At 54.4% G+C, this 17,957-nt stretch overlaps 5 protein-coding genes across 5 annotated transcripts; 2 read left to right on the top strand and 3 right to left on the bottom strand.

Annotated features, from left to right (window-relative positions):
- Positions 1–1,359: 1,359 nt before the first annotated feature.
- J7T55_013876 (ubiquinone biosynthesis methyltransferase coq5) lies at positions 1,360–2,413 on the bottom strand (the record flags this gene model as incomplete). The annotated part of the gene is made up of 2 exons (XM_053140792.1): positions 1,360–2,032; positions 2,121–2,413. 2 exons carry the CDS (start codon positions 2,411–2,413, stop codon positions 1,360–1,362), a joined length of 966 nt encoding a protein of 321 aa, XP_052996213.1.
- A 287-nt stretch (positions 2,414–2,700) lies between these two features.
- Positions 2,701–4,607, bottom strand: J7T55_013875 (2-oxoisovalerate dehydrogenase alpha mitochondrial precursor; the record flags this gene model as incomplete). Its single annotated transcript, XM_053140791.1, has 3 exons — positions 2,701–2,831; positions 3,163–3,913; positions 4,008–4,607. 3 exons carry the CDS (start codon positions 4,605–4,607, stop codon positions 2,701–2,703), a joined length of 1,482 nt encoding a protein of 493 aa, XP_052996212.1.
- An 831-nt stretch (positions 4,608–5,438) lies between these two features.
- J7T55_013874 (uncharacterized protein) lies at positions 5,439–6,488 on the bottom strand (the record flags this gene model as incomplete). The annotated part of the gene is made up of 4 exons (XM_053140790.1): positions 5,439–5,495; positions 5,567–5,654; positions 6,072–6,380; positions 6,481–6,488. The coding sequence occupies 4 exons, from the start codon at positions 6,486–6,488 to the stop codon at positions 5,439–5,441; spliced, it is 462 nt and encodes a 153-aa protein (XP_052996211.1).
- Positions 6,489–7,479: 991 nt separating this feature from the next.
- J7T55_013873 (uncharacterized protein) lies at positions 7,480–13,398 on the top strand (the record flags this gene model as incomplete). The annotated part of the gene is made up of 4 exons (XM_053140789.1): positions 7,480–7,963; positions 8,028–12,944; positions 12,998–13,147; positions 13,202–13,398. 4 exons carry the CDS (start codon positions 7,480–7,482, stop codon positions 13,396–13,398), a joined length of 5,748 nt encoding a protein of 1,915 aa, XP_052996210.1.
- Positions 13,399–14,338: 940 nt separating this feature from the next.
- Positions 14,339–17,161, top strand: J7T55_013872 (uncharacterized protein; the record flags this gene model as incomplete). Its single annotated transcript, XM_053140787.1, has 1 exon — positions 14,339–17,161. The coding sequence occupies one exon, from the start codon at positions 14,339–14,341 to the stop codon at positions 17,159–17,161; it is 2,823 nt and encodes a 940-aa protein (XP_052996209.1).
- Positions 17,162–17,957: the final 796 nt, after the last annotated feature.

Here is a 17,957-nt window from a genome sequence, read left to right as displayed (position 1 = left end):
CGTTGTTGAGGCGTTGCATGGGGGCCCGGAGCCCAAAAAAAAGGGCGTCGGGCTGGCTGCTTCTACCGAAGGAATGAACGGCAGAGGGACTAATTTTTGCAAACCCCTGCCTTACTACCTTTGCTACCACACTGTCACATTATTTGCGACCTTGGACTTGAAGAAAACATTTTGACACACCACGCCACATGGCTGCTAGCAGATCCCATTCCATAGGTTAGGTTTAGGTTGTTGTTGACCTTTGACATTCCAAAAGAGAGAGGGAGAGGGTCAGACAGACATAGGAAAGAGAAAAAGGCACGACGTTCTAATTTTTTTTTTCTACTCTGTACTTTGTTCGGGGTCGTTTTTTGTCTGTCCTCTTGTTCGGTCTGTTTTTCGTGATTTGATGATTCAAGTCTGGCTATCTGTCTGTGCTTCTGTCGCTCTGCCTGCTCTGGGACTCGTCTTTCCGCCGCCTGTAAACATACCCTAGGTATTTGTCAAGGGATCTTTTCTTGGAGTCATAGATGGACGGGGGGCTTGGTGGTCGGCATAGGAGGAAAAAGAAAGGAAAGCACTTGAGATTTCATGGGATGTCTCCTGCCTTGGCCTGATGTACCGTCTTGCTGTGTATGTGTGTGTGTGATTTGTTGTACTTGTCCGTTCGCCAGTGTGGGTCTTGAGTATCTTGGTGTGGGCTTGTTGGCCTTGTTTGGTTTGATGCTGTGTGGTCGGATAGACTCTGACGGGTGGTGGCTGAGGGGTGGGAGGGAAGATTGTACTGAAAGGGGAGAGGAATTGACTTGTTCTATAGATACACCGTGTAAATGCAATTCTTCCTTGATCCAGTCGTGTTTTCATCGTGGCGGTGGCATTGTATGTCTTTCTTGTGGGTGGCCGGGCACCTCGGCTCCAGGAAAGTTCTCCTGCGGCCTTCGAGTTGGCGACATTCGAACATTGTTAAAATTTACACGAGGCGTGTAAGCAAATGTGTCTATTGAGAAACATGTCACAGACGAGGAGATCAGGCAACGCGCACCCAAAGACAGTCCGCCCAGGCATGTGACGAAACATGGGTGCTCCACCCCCCCCCCCCCCCCAATTTGGGAAGGACTTCTACTGAAGTCTGTCTTCGGTCTAACTGGAGTACCTTGGTGACGAGTGGCATGTTTTACAGTTCTTCTCTATTTTATGAAAATCTCCGTACGAGAGCCCCTTACGCAATGCAATTCGTCGTCCATCGTGAAATGTAATGTACAAAACATATCTGGCATCATACAGACGCCGACGTTGGTCTATTTCGCTAGCGCAGCACTGATTGAGGCCAGACAATTAGCCCTGAAAGCGCAGAGAAGCGGCTGAGTTCCACGAAGCCCATCAATCCTTTGGCTTCATGCCCCGATGTATAGCCGCCACACCGCCGGTCAGGTTCTCGTACCCCTCCCCGCCGACCACAAAGCCAGCGTCGAGGATCAGGTCGCGGAACTCGTCCTGGGAGGGGAAGCGCTCGATGCTCTCGACGAGGTACTGGTACGAGTCCCTGTCGCCGGCGACGAGCTGGCCGATGAGGGGGATGGCGCCGAAGCTCCAGCGCTTGTAGGCGGCGCTGAAGAGGGGCGTCCAGCGGTCGGCCTTGCTGAACTCCAGCACGGCGAGGATGCCGCCGGGCTTGAGCACGCGGTGCGCCTCGCGCAGCGCCGCGGGGATGTTGCTGAAGTTGCGGATGCCGAACGCCACCGTGTACAGGTCGACGCTGTTGTCGGGCACGCCCGCCGCCCGCAGGTCCTCCGCGTTCGCCTCCAGGAACGACAGCGCCGCCTGCTGGCTCGCCGGCAGCGACTGCGACCGCTGCTTGCCCACCGCCAGCATGTTCGGGTTGATGTCGGAGATGGTCACGCGCACGTTCGGGTTGCGGTTCACCGTGTGGGCGTGGTGCAGGTGCCGGAAGGCGATGTCGCCCGTGCCGCCGGCTATGTCGAGGATGTGTTGTGCTGGGGGGTGGGCTGGGTCGGAGGAGAAGCCTGGGTTGAGGGAGGAGACATAGTGATCTCTGTCAGAAGATTGTCAGTATTTCTACCTCTAAGAGGTGGCGACGAGGACTCAGCGAGGCAGCTTAGCCCTCTGAGGGATTGACGAACTTCCATACGCGATGCCAGCCGACGGACATCAGGTCATTCATGCGGTCGTACGTCTCTGCGACGCTGCTGAACACTCCAGCCACGCGCTCTCTCTTCTCTGCCTCGGTGACCGTCTCAAACCCGAAATGGGTTGGACGATTGGATGTATCATTGGGAGTTGCGTCTCTGGCGGGAGGAGTCGTGGAGAAGGGTCGTGATGATCGTGATATTATGGCAGAGCCGGAACGCAGATTTCGCAAACATGATCGTACAGTAGTAGCACCGAGACCCAGGACGGGTCTGGGAGCAGCCATTATGGAGAGTTTGGCTGCCTCGAACAACAACAACAGTGAGGTAGCTGTGTGAGGGTGTAGTGAGAGAGGTTAGCCGATGTCCAAGGCTGAGGAAGATTTTCGGACTCGAGGGTGGCTGTGCTAGCTCATCGTCCGCTCGGGTTGCTTGCCGAGCTCAGCCTTGCCAGCGGTGGAGCTTCTCATGCACGTCATCGCGTCGCGTGTCTTGGGAGCTCCACGCCGAATCGGCACCGAGTCGAGAAACCCAAGGCGTGGGAAATGATTGAGAATTGTGTCACCTACGCACCTTAGACCGCGTTGCCACCTTCGGCCTGCTTGGCCTGGACCATGGCAAGAGTGAAGGCCTTGATCCACTTGCGCCCAAAGTATGCGCCGATGCCAATCACGAGGAAGATCAGGAAGAGGGTGAGGATGACGGCTAAGTTGTTGTCAGGCATAGTTGACGGTATGGAGCAGTATTCAATGGAGTTTGCTTCAAAATCCTATGTTGAAAATCGCGTTGCTGAGGACGACGTGGTGATTTTGACGGTCTTGTATGATGCTGGCGCCCAAAGGCTGGGGCGTTTGTGTTGTTCCCCAAGGCCGTCTAAAGCGATAACCAGTCCCACAGGCAGTCAATAGCTACCTAATTACCCACCTAGGTATGTATCTAGGTAAGCACTGTCCTACTCTCCTCACTGCGAAGAAGGCCAATTGCAATCATTGATTTCGGATGGCTCCTTCTATCTATGGCTTTAATGTATCTTTACCTCCTTCAAACTCCCCCACGTCGTATTCGTCTGGATATTTGTCGAGATGCTCCTTCAGCTCACGCATCTGATTCTTCAGATCCGGTGTCAATTTCTCGTACACATCCTCAAACATCGCCCGTATCGGCGGCTTCTTCTCCTTCTCTGCCTCCTGAAACGCCTTCAGCAGCTCCCTCCTCGTGCTGTCCCGCGCCTCCTTCTCCTTGTGCTCGTCCCAAATCCCCTTGGCCTCCATCCACTTCCGCAGCCTCGAGATTGGATTGTCCCTTCTCTTCCAGTCTTCAACCTCTACACGTGCTCTATACGCGAACGAGTCGTCCGACGTGCTGTGATGCCCTACTCTGTAGGTCAAGGCTTCGATGAGCACAGGCTTTCCGCCGTCCTGAAGAGCCATCTCCCTGGCCTTTTTGGTGGCCTCGCGGATGGCCCAGATGTCGTTGCCGTCTACTCGAATGGTCTCGATACCGTAACCTACTCCACGGCTGGCGATGCCATCTCCACGATACTGTTCCAGCACAGGTGTGGATATTGAGTAGCCATTGTTCCGGCAGATGAAGACCACAGGACAGGAACGTGTCGCGGCAATGTTGAGAGCCGCGTGGAAGTCACCCTCGGACGCGGCACCCTCGCCAAAATAGACTGCGACCACGCGTGGTGGGATGGCAGGGTTTTGCAGGCGTTGCATTTTCAAGGCGTACGCGGCTCCTGATGCGTGGGGTATTTGTGTTCCTAATGGCGACGAGATGGTGTGCTACGTAAGAATATCGTGTTAATTTGATCTCGGGGCAATACAGACTGGAGGCAAACGCATGTAACAAGGAGTGGTGAGTGTAGATTTTACGTACAATATTCAGCTCCTTGCTCCCATAGTGAACTGGCATGTTCCGCCCCTTTCTAGGATCCAGCCTGTTGGCAAACAACTGGTTCATGAAGTCCTTGGGGGTGAATCCCCTCTGCGCAAAGACGCCCTGCTCCCGGTATTGGCAGAATATTACATCCTCCTTGGTCAACGCGGATGCGGATCCCACACAGACAGCCTCCTCACCAGATGATACCATATAAAAGCTGATGCGGCCCTGCCGCTGGGAGTCGAACATGATAATGTCCATGATTGAAATAAGCAGCATATCCTTGTACAGCTTGATCACCTCTTCGTCGGCAAGGTCTGGCTTGAAGGACGGGTCGACGACGTTCCCGCCCTGGTCGACGGCGCGGTAGGTGGGCATGGCATCGTGGGAGGAGGGCTGCTCGAATTTGAGGGTGGTTGTGAATGCGGACTTGACTGCGCCGGGGAATTGGACATATTTCGAGTCTGGCCGTTGCGAGAGCGAGGCAGCAGATCGTCGTGTCGAGGCGTTAAGAGAGGTAGGAATGCTGCCCCTTGCCAGAGGGCCAGAGCGAGCACCACGGATGGCCGGGGCGAGGTTGAGGACCCGCAGCTTCATTGCGATGGAACAATTGCGCCTGGATCGAGACTTGACTTGTATGAAAGGCAATCTTGAGGCTGTAACTCAAGTTTAAGAGGAATTCTTCAGTAGAATTCAAATCCATGAAGGAAGGGCACTTCACTTGACTGCCATCGTAGGTAGACTACCTGCGGCTCAACCCCTCAGCCCGAGGATGAGCGCAGTGTAAACCCGACACAAGCCGAGCCACCTGACCCTTGGCAGGATGGAGCTTTGACTGAAGACATGATAGAATGATGATTCCTATCAGGGGTTACCAATTGGTTATGAAAAGGAATTTCGCTGAAGATGTCACCTCTGCTCAACAAGCAATGAAGCCATAGCGAAGGCTAGAATGATGGAATATGCAGACTGGACTAAGAGTGGAAATGGATCCCTCTTGGATCCGATCTCGGATTTGTGGCATGAGCACCAAAACCCCTTCTTTTCGAAACTGACACGAAAGAAATCGACTGTGCCGTGTCCAAATCCTATTCTTGACGAGAAGCCAGACGAGTCCTTGGTTGTATATTCAGCCGCTGAGCCCGTCTGCGACAGTAGCGAGAATAATATTGCAATCAGTTGTTCGTTGTTGATTGAGATCCATCACCCGGAACCAATTGTTTACATGCAAGGGTCCCGCGGCTCCACCATTGATACCTCCAATGCCGTCATCATCATAGATACGTGGCGGTGCGTGAGAGAAGACTGGAACCAACACCGGAGAAGACAGTGCGATGAAAGCTGCAGTGGCGCACGCACATATCGGGGAAAAGATTCAGATAATTCCACAAGAGACAATGGTCCTGACCTTGGACGGGACGAGCAGTTCTACTCTAGGTTTTCCAGTGTCTGTCGAATCTCGACAAGCTTCGCTATCTGATTATCCTGAGGCGGACGGGAGCGATGGAATGTCACGGTGTGGGATCAGGGGTCCAGCGACTCCCTGGTCTGCTTACCTCAACAGCGCCCCCGGCCTCCCACTCGCCTGATGACTGGAGGGGGTCGAAACGATCTGCCGGGCTCATGGGGCAATTTAGGCGCCGGCTGGCCATTCAAGAGACATGATTAGGCCTGGATGAGGTGCTGGGGCTGGGGCGGCCCTGAGGACTGCTTGTGCCTGTGCTTGTATCATCCACTAGGCCCAGCCTGACATGACATGACAAGCCCAAGACGGCCGTTGTCTGTTCCTCCCCGTGATCTGTCTATCTAGTAAACTAAGTCAACCTCGACCTCATCACCACCCGGATCCCCGACGACGGCTCTGCGACGACCCGACCCCGGCGGCGACGACGACGAACACCACCACCAACACGACACCAACGGCGAGCCCCCCCTCATCCCGACCGGCTCTGTCAACCCACACACACATATACACACTCGCACAGTGTCACGGTCTCAGCCTGCGACCTTCTAGAACTTGTCAGGATCGATGAACAAAGCCTGCCAGGGCCCGCCCCTCACCGATTAAACCCCAACGTTACAACACTGTACTGTAAACTGTTGTCGCCAATCCCAATGGCGGCGTAATCCATGGCAGAACGAAGCACGGCAAGCTGGAACTCGCGCTCGTCCAGAAGTACAGAACCTGCCTCGTCGGCCTCTACCGCGACCTCGACCTCCTTCCCTCCCATCTCCCCCTCTGTTGCGACGGACATCCCGCCGCCGACGACCTCGACCTCGAATTTGAACCCGAGCCCGAATCCAAGCCCACGAGCGAGAGCAAACGCACACCCGGCAACGACAGCGACGGCGACGAGAGCAGGCGCTCCCCTAATTGCATCAGGCGCGATCAACACCCGGTCCCGTTACTCTTCGTCAAAGACAACAAGGTATATACAGGCGTACGTGCATATACATCACACACACACACAAGTCCATCCCGTCCCTTATCACAACATCACATATATACTACCAGACTCGACCCCTTCCATACAATATACAGACCTTCCTATATACATCCGTGTATCACCCCATCAGGCGGGCAGGTGGGCAGGCAGCTAGTAGGGTAGCCACATTGCAGGCTGCTCGTGCTTTCCTGCCGCTTCCTCTCCCAGATTCAGTCCAGTCTGGATATCAAGTGTAAACTGGCACTTGCTTGCCTTTGCATCGCAGAGCATCACTGTGTGTCGTGTGAGAGGCTGGATCTGCCCGTCCTGACTTCCCAAGAGTTCCCAAAGTGCTTTGCTCGTTCCTTCACATTTTTTAGACAGCAGTTGCCTCTCCTCTATCAACATCCTATCTCATCCCGCCTCCCCTGCTCTCTCCATCCACAGCCATCAGTCATCTGTACCTCCCCGCCTTTAGCGGACCTGGTCTTGCCGTTCCTGCAGCCTGACAGGTTGAGAGGTTTGCAACCTCGGGGATCCTGAACCTTCATCGCTCCCTCTTTCCCCCAGATCACCAAGAAAACACCCCGATTGATTTACCACGGGCGCACTACTAGACTGGCCTACCCGCCGTCTCCCAAATCTGCCGTCAACCTGGGCCCAAATCTGGAAGCTCCACCAAACCGGCCAGACGCTACCAGCTCAGCACAGCACTTGCACCTGCACCAGCACCTACATCCGTACACCCACACCACTTCGCCCCAAGCACTTTTAACTTCACGCAACAACAACACAGCACCACCAAGAAATCAGTCTTAGGCATCTGCTGTCTGCGCAGTCAATCGTGTTCAGGCTTCCCCTTTCCCACAAAGCAGACGGCAACGTCAAACACTGCAAGAATCCTGTCACCTACACACACTCTCTTTCTAGCATCCCAACCCACCGCAAGTCCTCGTTGCGCCTCACAGCCTGGCCACCCGTCCAACGAGTCTTGACATCTCCACAACTGCATCAAACCATGGTCTCTGGTCAACTCTTTACTCATGTCTTCGTCTAATAGGCCTGCCACTCGCTCGTCAGCTCGCCAAGCAGCAAGGCAGGCAGACCCGTCCCGATCTGCTGGCGCTTCTGCTGCTGGGTCCCCGACCGAACCTGCCCCTCCTCCTCCCGCGCCTCGACGATCCGAACCGCGGAAACGTAAGGCCACCGCCGATCTAGAAGCTACACCTGAACCGACTCCCTCGACTAGGCGTTCCAAGCGAGCGAAGGTTCCCGATCAGCAGCCTCCCCAGCCAGCCGCACCTCCAGCACAGCCCTCCCAACCCGCATACTCTCTTAGGAAGAGGAAGGGAAAACAAGCTCCGACTATGTCGAGTCCAGAGTACGAAGACTCCAGCTTGCCCACATTTGATCCTCACCTGCTGACAACCTCAAGATCTGCCGCAGGTCCGTCCATACCTCCTTCGGAAAACGCGCAGTCTGCCTCGTCGAGTCGAAAGTCTAGTCGGAGCAAGAAGAATGCACCAGGTAAGTTTTGCAAATCGCGGACACGGCCAAATGTCTGTGCTAGCTAACACAGATGTCCTTCAAGCAACTGCTGGATCCTCAGCTTCGAACCGACGGTCGCGGAAGAAGACGAGCAATGTCGATGAAGACACTCACATGACTGGCACTGACGAGAGCGAGAAGACGTCTGCCCCACCACCACCTCCACCGCACGAGGACAACTTCGACGAAGACAGCGAGGAGCACGATGATGAGGATCAACGATACGATGAACACGACGACGACGATGTCTTTGGAGGATTTGGCGGCCCCCCGGGCGGTCTTCACTCCAGCCTCGCTCTCCTCACAGGAATGATGTCTGGCATGGGGTCTCGTCTTAGGGAGATACTGGCCAATCTTCGGCAAAAAGATGACCCCAGTTTGCACCTCATTGCGCTGAACGAGCTGTCTGAACTCCTCCTGGTATCCAACGAGGACAACCTGCAGGGACATTTCTCGGCGGATTCCTTCGTTCGAGAACTGGTTGCGCTGATGAAGCCGGACGATTTCATGGAGGCTAACCCCGAGATCATGCTTCTCGCCTGTCGTTGCCTGGCAAACCTCATGGAGGCTCTGCCTTCCAGCGTTACTAACGTTGTGTACGCCGGCGCCGTGCCAGTTCTTTGCGAGAAGCTCAGGGACATTCAGTTCATAGATCTGGCCGAGCAGGCCCTGAGCACCTTGGAGAAGATATCGGTTGAGTACCCCTCAGCCATCGTCAAGGAGGGTGGTCTCGCGGCCTGTCTTGAATACCTCGACTTTTTCGCAATGAGCACGCAGCGAACTGCTGTGACGACCGCTGCAAACTGTTGTCGTAACCTGCCTCATGACTACTTCGATGTCGTCAAAGATGCCATGAAGATCCTCCGCGACGTACTCAAGAATAGCGACCAGCGAGTGGTGGAGCAAGCATCCATCTGCGTTTCTCGCATCGTGGACACCTGGCGGCATAACCCCAACAAGTTGGAAGCTTTGGTGACGGAGGACCTTCTGTCCTCTATTCTGCGGCTGCTGCTGCCCGGCAGCACCAATTTAATATCGCCTAATATCCACACTCAATTTTTGCGAGTTTTGGCATCGACGGCGCGAGCAAGCCCTAGGCTGTCGGTGGAGCTAATGAAGATGAACGTGGTCGAGACGCTCTATCAGGTCTTGACGGGTGTGTCACCTCCTAATGGGACAGACGATATCGCCTCGAAACTCGACAGTGTGCTTATCATGCAAGCCCTAATTCATCGACCACGGGAACAGATTCTTGAGGCTCTCAACGTCATTTGCGAGCTCCTCCCCAAACTACCGGCCGGCGCTGCTGATCCCACCAAGGGCGGCCTCAATGAGGTGGCCCCACCTGAAGCGAACACTGGGTCATCCTCAACGTCAAGACGCAGGACCTCGGACGAAAAGCGCATCCAGCTGTTGGAAGGCTGCAAGACAGAAGTTCGGCGCTTTGCGCTGATTTTATTCCCGACTCTGACGGATGCCTTCTCCAGCACGGTAAATCTCAGTGTGAGGCAAAAGGTTTTGTTGGCCCAGCTTAAGATGCTGTACAACCTGGACGAGGCCATTCTCACAGAAGCTTTGGCGCCAGTGCCATATGCGTCCTTCCTCGCATCGATCCTTTCCCAGAAAGACGACCTCACCCTAGTGACAGCAGCACTACAAGCCACGGAGCTCCTCATGACACGACTCGGAAACATCTACCAGTATCAGCTCTACAGGGAGGGGGTCATCGCAGAAATAGCCAAGGTAGCTGAGGAGACGGAGGCTGACGCGAAGGCAGTCATCGAATCTCAAGACTTGCAAAGGCGTTCATCTGTGGCTTCTGAGGATCAGTCTTCGCACAACGATTCATCTGACGATGACGACGACGATGCTGCTGATGAGCACGATGATGAAGACGACGAGGATGATGAGCCATCGCATCATTCATCTGACGAGGAACACGACGAGGAACACGAAGATGACGAAGACGAGGAGCATGAGAATGAAGGTCGAGCTCAAGTGATGTCTGGGTCTCCTGATAGCTCCGGAGGATCTACTATGTCAATCGACGGACCCCCACGGCCGCCCCCATTCACAGGCACTCAACTGTTGCGGTCGAAAATCCACAAGGACGCGAAGGAGTTCCTGGAGACCCATGAAGCGGAGAAGAACGCCAAGACAATGAAGAAGAGGGCTACAAAGATATTGACAGACCTGACGGAATTGGCGACTGAGATTGAAGCTTTCTATCTTCGCCCGACCTCCTCAGGCAGTATCGCTGGTGAGAATGGAAAGAGGTTGTTCGAAAAGTTAGCAACCTATTTCGATTCTGATTTATTTGAGAGCGCAACAAGTGCAGAGCTGCTTGCTTCCGGCGTTGTTCGAGTTTTGGAACAGGTCTTCAGCAACCCTGACGAGGATCTCGCAATGGCTGCTCAAGCAGCGTTCATCGAGGTTTTCATGGGGTACACCGTCAAGTCGAAGCCCAAGACGGCGACAGCTGACTCGCCTGCCACGCCCTTCAGCATGATGGTCCACAAGCTGCAAGACCTGCTGAGTCGATCAGAGCACTTCGAGGTCCTTACTGTGTCCAGTGCTGCACACGGTGACAGCCATCGTAGCAGTCCAGCATCGATGCTCGCCAAACAGATTCGCCTCAAACTCACCGCCGACGATGATTCCGACATTCCCAAGGTGTACCGCAACATCATGGTGTCCATACATGCCATCGCAACATTCAAGTCCTTGGAGGACTACCTGCGTCCTCGCATCAGTCTATCTGACCGCCCGCGGCCACCGCGGGGCAATCGTGAAAGCCTCACGAGAGCCTTGGCCGCGATGACAGGAGGAGCATTTCCTTTTGGCGCTGGCTCACCTTCTGGGTCCGCTCGCCTTCCTTCCCGCCTGCCACCGCCAATTGGTGGTGCAACACCCCCGCCTCCTCCTCCACCTGCTCCACCAACAGCTTCCGGATCTCGATCATCACGAAAGTCAAAAGGCTCCAGGGCGGCCCCAACAGCTGAGACCCCGGCCACACCGGATCCTGCGTCCTCAGCATCAGGTGCAAAAGTCATACTGCGTAGGTCCAGTCGACGCAGCACAGCGCCAACAGACTCACCGCAGCCAAGCAGGGGGCCACCTGCTGACGAAGACGACCTCGAAGATGCGCTCGAGTGTGCTGACGAAAAGCACATCACCGAAGATGAGGACACACCTGACCGCAGCGCTCTGGATACAATTGTTGGCGATCTCGATGAAGACATGGGTGACGCTCCGACTCCTGATCCGTCTGCTGTGAACCTCGAGGTTGCAGCTGGCGGCAAGATAACCGCAAGGAAAGAAGATGGAACCCGCGTACCCACTCCATCGCAGGGAAGCAGCAGCAGCAACAACCTTGCTCAGCGTTCAAGTCTCCTTGCCAATGCTTTATTGAACTCTCCCTCGCCTTCATCTCCTTCTCGTTCAATGTCTTACGCGGCTGCGATTCAGTCTGTTCCGCAGGATTGGCATTTGGAATTCAGCCACCAAGGCAAGGTCTTGACCAACGACACGACAGTATACCGAGCAGTTCAAAAGCCGGCAATTGACTCCAACGACTATTCGAGCCGGAATGTTTGGGTCCTGACTCACGAGATCAAGATCCGACGTGTTCCCGGGCCTCCGTCGGCGGAGAGGCTGTCTTTTGGTTCGGCCTCTGCTGAGGAGAGTGAAAATGGCGAAGGAAACAGCCCAGCATCGTTAGCCAAGCACCCCAACACTTCGTCCATCCTCCGATTGCTGAAGATTCTGCACAACCTCAATGCGAATATTGATGACGTGCTTGTCGAAAACAAGGCTACTCTCAAATTGAATATGGAACCCTTGTCGCAATTCGTCAACACCAAACTCACTTCAAAGCTCAACCGACAGCTAGAAGAGCCCCTGATTGTTGCCAGTAACTGCCTCCCAAGCTGGAGTGAAGACCTAGCGCGGCTGTATCCTTTCCTCTTCCCTTTCGAAACTCGCCATTTGTTCCTCCAGTCGACTTCGTTTGGTTATGCTCGATCCATGAACCGCTGGCAAAACGCTCAGTCCCAGGAAGAGTTGAGACGCAATCGCGATGACCGCCCATTCCTTGGTCGTTTGCAGCGACAGAAGGTGCGAATCTCGCGGGCCAAGATCCTCGAGTCAGCTTTGAAGGTTATGGATCTGTACGGAAGCTCGCAGAGTATCCTCGAGGTGGAATACTTTGAGGAAGTCGGTACTGGTCTGGGTCCAACCTTGGAGTTCTACTCTACGGTCTCGAAAGAATTCGCCATGAAGAAGCTCAGGCTTTGGAGAGATGCGGATCAGAATGAGTCCGATGAGTATGTCTCTGGTCCAACTGGTTTATTCCCGAGGCCACTGGGCGAGGATGACTTGTCCACGCCCAATGGCGAGCGCATCCTGCAGCTTTTCAGGACACTGGGCAAGTTCACGGCTCGGTCAATGATTGACTCTCGGATCATCGATATCAACTTCAACCCGATCTTCTTCCGCATTGGTGATGAGACCTCGGGCATCAAACCCTCTCTTGGGGCCATGAAGCTTGTGGATCCCATTCTTGCCAGGTCTTTGGTCCTGGTCAAGAAGTTTGCACTTGCCAAGAAGACAATAGTCGAGGATCCCAACCGGGACGCCACACAAAAGGTCAATGACATCCAGAACATCACCGTCGACAATGGGGTGCGGATCGAAGACCTGTCACTTGATTTCACACTCCCAGGCTACCCAGAGATTGACCTGGTGCCCAATGGCTCGCAAATCATGCTGACAATCGACAACGTGGACAACTACCTCGACCGAGTGATAGACATGACGCTGGGCAGCGGAGTCCGCCGTCAGGTCGATGCTTTCCGTACGGGGTTCTCGCAGGTTTTCCCATACAATGCGCTAAGGGCATTCACCCCTGACGAACTGTGCACTCTTTTCGGCCGCACTGAGGAGGATTGGTCACTTACAAGTAAGCTCAAGCTGCCCAAATATATAGGAACTCAGAACTGACAGCGATCACAGCTCTTATGGACTCGATCAAGGCAGACCACGGCTTCAACATGGACAGCAAGAGCGTCAGGAATTTGTTGCAAACCATGAGTGAGATGACGCCGGTCCAGCGACGGGATTTCCTGCAATTCACTACCGGAAGCCCCAAGCTTCCTATTGGGGGTAAGCATTACCAGCGAGCCCAGAGGTTCTAGAAGGATTCTAACATTCGCGCAGGATTCAAGAGTCTGACACCAATGTTCACTGTCGTCTGCAAGCCGGCCGAGGCTCCGTACACTTCAGACGACTATCTCCCCAGCGTCATGACCTGCGCCAACTACCTCAAGCTGCCAGACTACACTGACGTCAAGATCCTGCAAAAGCGCCTCTCCACAGCCACCAAGGAGGGCCAGGGAGCATTCCACCTTTCTTAAAGCTCTTACTCATCTCTGGGTTCAGACCCATCTTGCTCTTTTTCCCATCACGTGGTCCGCAAGGTTGCAGCGGAGAGACGCCTTCAACAACCTCTATACCCACATTAGTTCATGACCTCCACTTGCTAGGAATTCGAAGGCGTGTTTTGGCGGACTAACAGCACCAATCAATCAAGCAATCAATTGATCAGGCGGGAGTAAGGGGCGAAAATGGATTGCATGGAAAGGGGGCTCAGGGGGCTTCATGTCTAATTTTTGTTGTTTTCGTGGCCTGGCGGGCGGGCCATCGGCGAGCGAGTACATCATCCTTTCAAGGGAAGGACATGGAGGCGTATATCCCAGATAGATTGGTAAAATCATTACACGCTCTCATTAGACACAGTTCTGGATGATAATGGCTTCTGGTGATCCGTCCTGAAGCACGTAACTTGCTGCTCCAGGCGTTGTGACTTGCCCTCTCGACCTCCGTCATCACTACGGCAAAGTATTGGACTCTGGGAAAACAACCCATCTCCATCGCAAGGCTGGGGGGGACGATTCTATCCAGTCTTTATTCAAGTATGCATTATGTAGTAGTATTTGATTCTACGCAGGTGAATTGAAGAGGGGGATGACATAAGCAAGACTGATGTCATTTAATTTGATGAGCGAGCTTGACGCGTCTCAGTGAGAAGTCGCGTCTGGGACCTGCTCTCACCCGCGCTAAGTGGTGGGGATCCACAGGCAAGGGGGCACTCCTGACCCTCGTAATGACTGCCTAGACGACCTCAACTTAGGCTTGGGTACCTCGGCAGATACTCTCCTCACCAGGGCCATCCAAGACAAAGTTCACTCGAGTTCCAGTACTTCCGAGTCAATAGCCAAGCAAAGCTGCTTGTTCTCAACCCAACTCACGTCACGCTATACAGCACTCTCGCCTCGCCACCGTGCGACCGCGACAATGGCGCCTCAAACCCGTTCTCGCACATCAGGCGGCCCTGCGCAATCGTCAATGGACGATCTGGTGACCCGAGCTGCTTCTGAGGCGCCTTCAAAGTCATCGGCCACCAAGAAATCGAAAGTATACAAACGCTCCGAGCCAGCCCCACGACAGCTTCATTTCCCTGCGCGCAATAAGACCGTCCGCACATATGGCAAAGGCAAAGCGCGCCGAAGCCTGCCCTCAAGAATACCAGATCAGTCGACCTTGACGCAGATAGGGTGGATACCAAGTACTTACCAGGAAGAGGAAGACGATATGGATGGGCTGATCGATCTGACCATGGACGACGAGGACGACGCACACGAGGCCGAGGACAGGAAGACGACGAGGAGGAGCAAGAGGAGGAAGACTGATGGCGACCTGGAAATCGTGCCCAATTCCACGGCCGGCTCCAGCTTTCATACCCAGACCTTGACCCAGATGCCATCGTTCATGTCTAGACAGCAGCCGGAGGACGACGAGCTCGTAGAGGATTTCAAACTTGACGACGAAGATGGTGAACACAAAGATGCGGCCAAAGTGGCGGACAGCGAGGAGGAATTCGAGCCTCTTTCGCCGCTAAAGGAGAGGAAGAAGAGCTCTACACCTTCACCGCACAAAGCCATCTTGAAGCCTACACATGGCACAACCCCCTCGAAGGTTTCGCAGACACCACGCAAACAAATCGTCGACCGAGAAGTGATTCCCTCGTCACAGCCATCGCCTTTCACCCCTAATCTGGGCATTGGAGAACGGTATTGGTCGCAAATGGACCGGACGCCACTAAAGGAGAGGTCGACGAATGTTGATGCCCCGACACCAACTGTGAGCAAGAAGAGGCCCCGTACGCTGGAGATCGCAGACTCGTGGAGTACGGTCAATGGCGGCATGAGTTCAAGCCCGTTGAAGGGTAAAATCCATCGGACACCTTTGAAGGAGATAAATCTGGATGACTTGGCGGAGAGGAGTATCGTTTTAGGAGAATCCCCGGTTCATGGCGATAATTCTTCTAGCAGAGGGGAAGTTGGGAACACCAGTGTGGATTTGGGAACACAGAACGCTCTGAAGATTGGAAGTCCCGAGAGAGGAGAAGGCAAAAACCTCTCTCAGAAGTCTACGCGGTCAGAAGGGGACATCATACTTGACTCCGAGGACGAGTTTGATTTTGAGCTTGAGGATGACAGTGGAGCCAACGACGAAGCTCCTGGAACACCCACACCAGCAGCTCGTGCATACACCCAGGAGAATACGGAAGTCGTGGCCCAGGAGACTGAAGCACCAGTGCAGTCCCCACAAAAGTCAACCATACTACCTTCTTCACGACCTGCCACTCAACGTCATCCTACGCCTGATCCTTTGCCTGAGAATGATGAGGCAGAGCCGGAAACGCCCAGTCCTTCGCCGCAGAGAAGACCGAGTATATCGAGTATCATCGAGGCTGACAAGGAGACGCCCCTGTCGTCACCGCAGAAGACGTCGCCTGCGCTGCCGCCAATGACGCAACTTGGATCCAGTCACAGGTCCCATGCCTTGTCCTCTCCACAAAAGAACTCGCCAGCAATGCCGCCAGTTTCTCAACTTGGATTCAGGTACAAATCGCAAGCTTTCGAGTCACAGCGTGTGCCGTTTGAGCGAATCCAACGACTGGGCCCACAGACTGACCGGTCTGATATTATCATTTCGGTTCATCCTGATCATGCTGAGCAGATTGCAGAAGGCGTCAAGACCCATGAGTTCCGCAACTATCGAATTCCTCAGACGGTAGGGCGAATCTGGATGTATATCACGAAACCGGTCTGTGCCCTCAAGTACATGGCGACCATCAGTGGCGCCAAAGAACCCGGAGAGATATCTTCTGAAGATTCAGGCGTTGGCAACGAAGAGTTCAACCAGGGCAAGGGTCCAAAGTTCGCATATGAGCTGAAGCAGGTATACCAGCTCAACAACCCAGTCTCTTTGAAGAGAATGAAGGAGAACGGCTGGGTGGAAGAGGCGCCAGCCAAGTATGTCTACGTGCCACCCGCGGTATTGGGTGAGTTGATGGGAAACCTCAGATGTGCTCTTTTTGTGGAGCCGGGTGAGCCCCAGTCAAGCCAGGTCGACATGTCGGTCTCACAGGAGGTAGAGATGCAACTGCGAAGTGACATTGCGCACTCGACGCAGCTGGATCATATGCGATCGTCACCGCTGCAAAGCCAGAGGCATGAAACTGGAGACGTCAACATCATCCCGTCCAGCCAGGGGAGCGGGAAGGAGCCAGCCAGCAGCCCACCTCACGAGACGATCGCCGCGACCAACAAACCGGTCTTCGCTAAGCCCGCCGTGCCGGCCAGCCGGTCGCAGCGAAGCGTGCACTGGGTCGAGGACAGCCCCGTGGGCAAGCGGACACTATCGCCGCAGCGCGCCGCCGACAACCCCGCTACCGTGCGCCCGTCCCAGGCCACGACGGCCAGCGCACCGTCGAGTCCCTCACAACATCTACCGCCGTACCGCGGGCAGCAGCCCATCGTGGTCCCGTCACAGAGCCAGCCATCAATACCAGTCTCACCGCCCACAACAAAGGCCGCGCCTCGGTCACAGGTGGGCCGCCAGTCCAGCGGCCTCCTCTCGGACTTTGAGGTGGACGCCGTCGTGGGCGACAGCCCCGTGCGGAGGCGCGGGGCCGCGACGCACAGCTCTGCCCTGCTGCCCGGCTCGTCGCAGGGCTTTACGCTGGGGAGCGGGGAGATGGATAGCCTGCTGGATGACTCGAAGATTAGGCAGCCGCCTGAGGTTGTGTGGGATTCAGAGGGGGAGATTTGAGTGACTTTTCTTGTTTTGCTTGGTAGGGAGCGGGCTGCGTGTGATGAGAATAAGCACCTTGAGCCGGCAGTGCATGGTGGAATTAAGCATCAAGACAGGTCGGCGTTGGGGGTTACATCGTTTGATGACTACTAGCCGCGGGTTCGACGAAATATTGCGCTGACTCTAGTGGTTTGTAGCTCTTCGTGCTTGAGCATGGGTGTAGGGAGGGAGGTAGAGGCTCATTGGGCGGACGGTTTGATTGGTTTCGTATAGGTACTCATGGCATGGGCACGGAAGGTGGACTAGGCGTTTGATAGCATGACAATCTTTTTATTGTGAAACTCATTTCTGCCCTGAGTTGTCTACATGTGCTTGCGGTTGTAAATGAGATGTGCCAAAACAGCCATGCTGACTTGTGCTCTGCATCGACGAGTGGCTGAGAGGTCCATCACGGAGGTATCATAATTTTCCCAGGTGCTCGGTACGATGAAAAAGGGATATAGGATTTCCTCCTTCCGTGATGCTTTTTGAAAATTTTCTTTCTTTTAGAAAAGAACTAGAGTCTACCCAATTTGAGCTTTGCAGCCGAGGGTTACTCCATACATAAGACTCTTCTGTGGAAGGATATTCTATACTGTGTAGAAGGTTTTCATGAAGGAGGTTATCCCAGAGGAGGTTATCCCAGAGGAGGTTATCCCAGAGGTGGTTATCCCAGTGGAGGTTATGACAAAGCAGGTTATCCTAGAGAAGGTAATAACAGAGAAGGTCATCACAGAGAAAGTTCTTATTATAGTAGATTATTCTATAGAATTAT

The sequence above is a fragment of the Diaporthe amygdali genome (genome assembly GCF_026229845.1).
Source record: "Diaporthe amygdali strain CAA958 chromosome Unknown NODE_7_length_1459731_cov_64_868725, whole genome shotgun sequence".
Taxonomy (NCBI): domain Eukaryota; kingdom Fungi; phylum Ascomycota; class Sordariomycetes; order Diaporthales; family Diaporthaceae; genus Diaporthe; species Diaporthe amygdali.
Note: the sequence above shows the minus strand (reverse complement) of the source record. Positions and strands in the feature narration are given on the sequence as shown.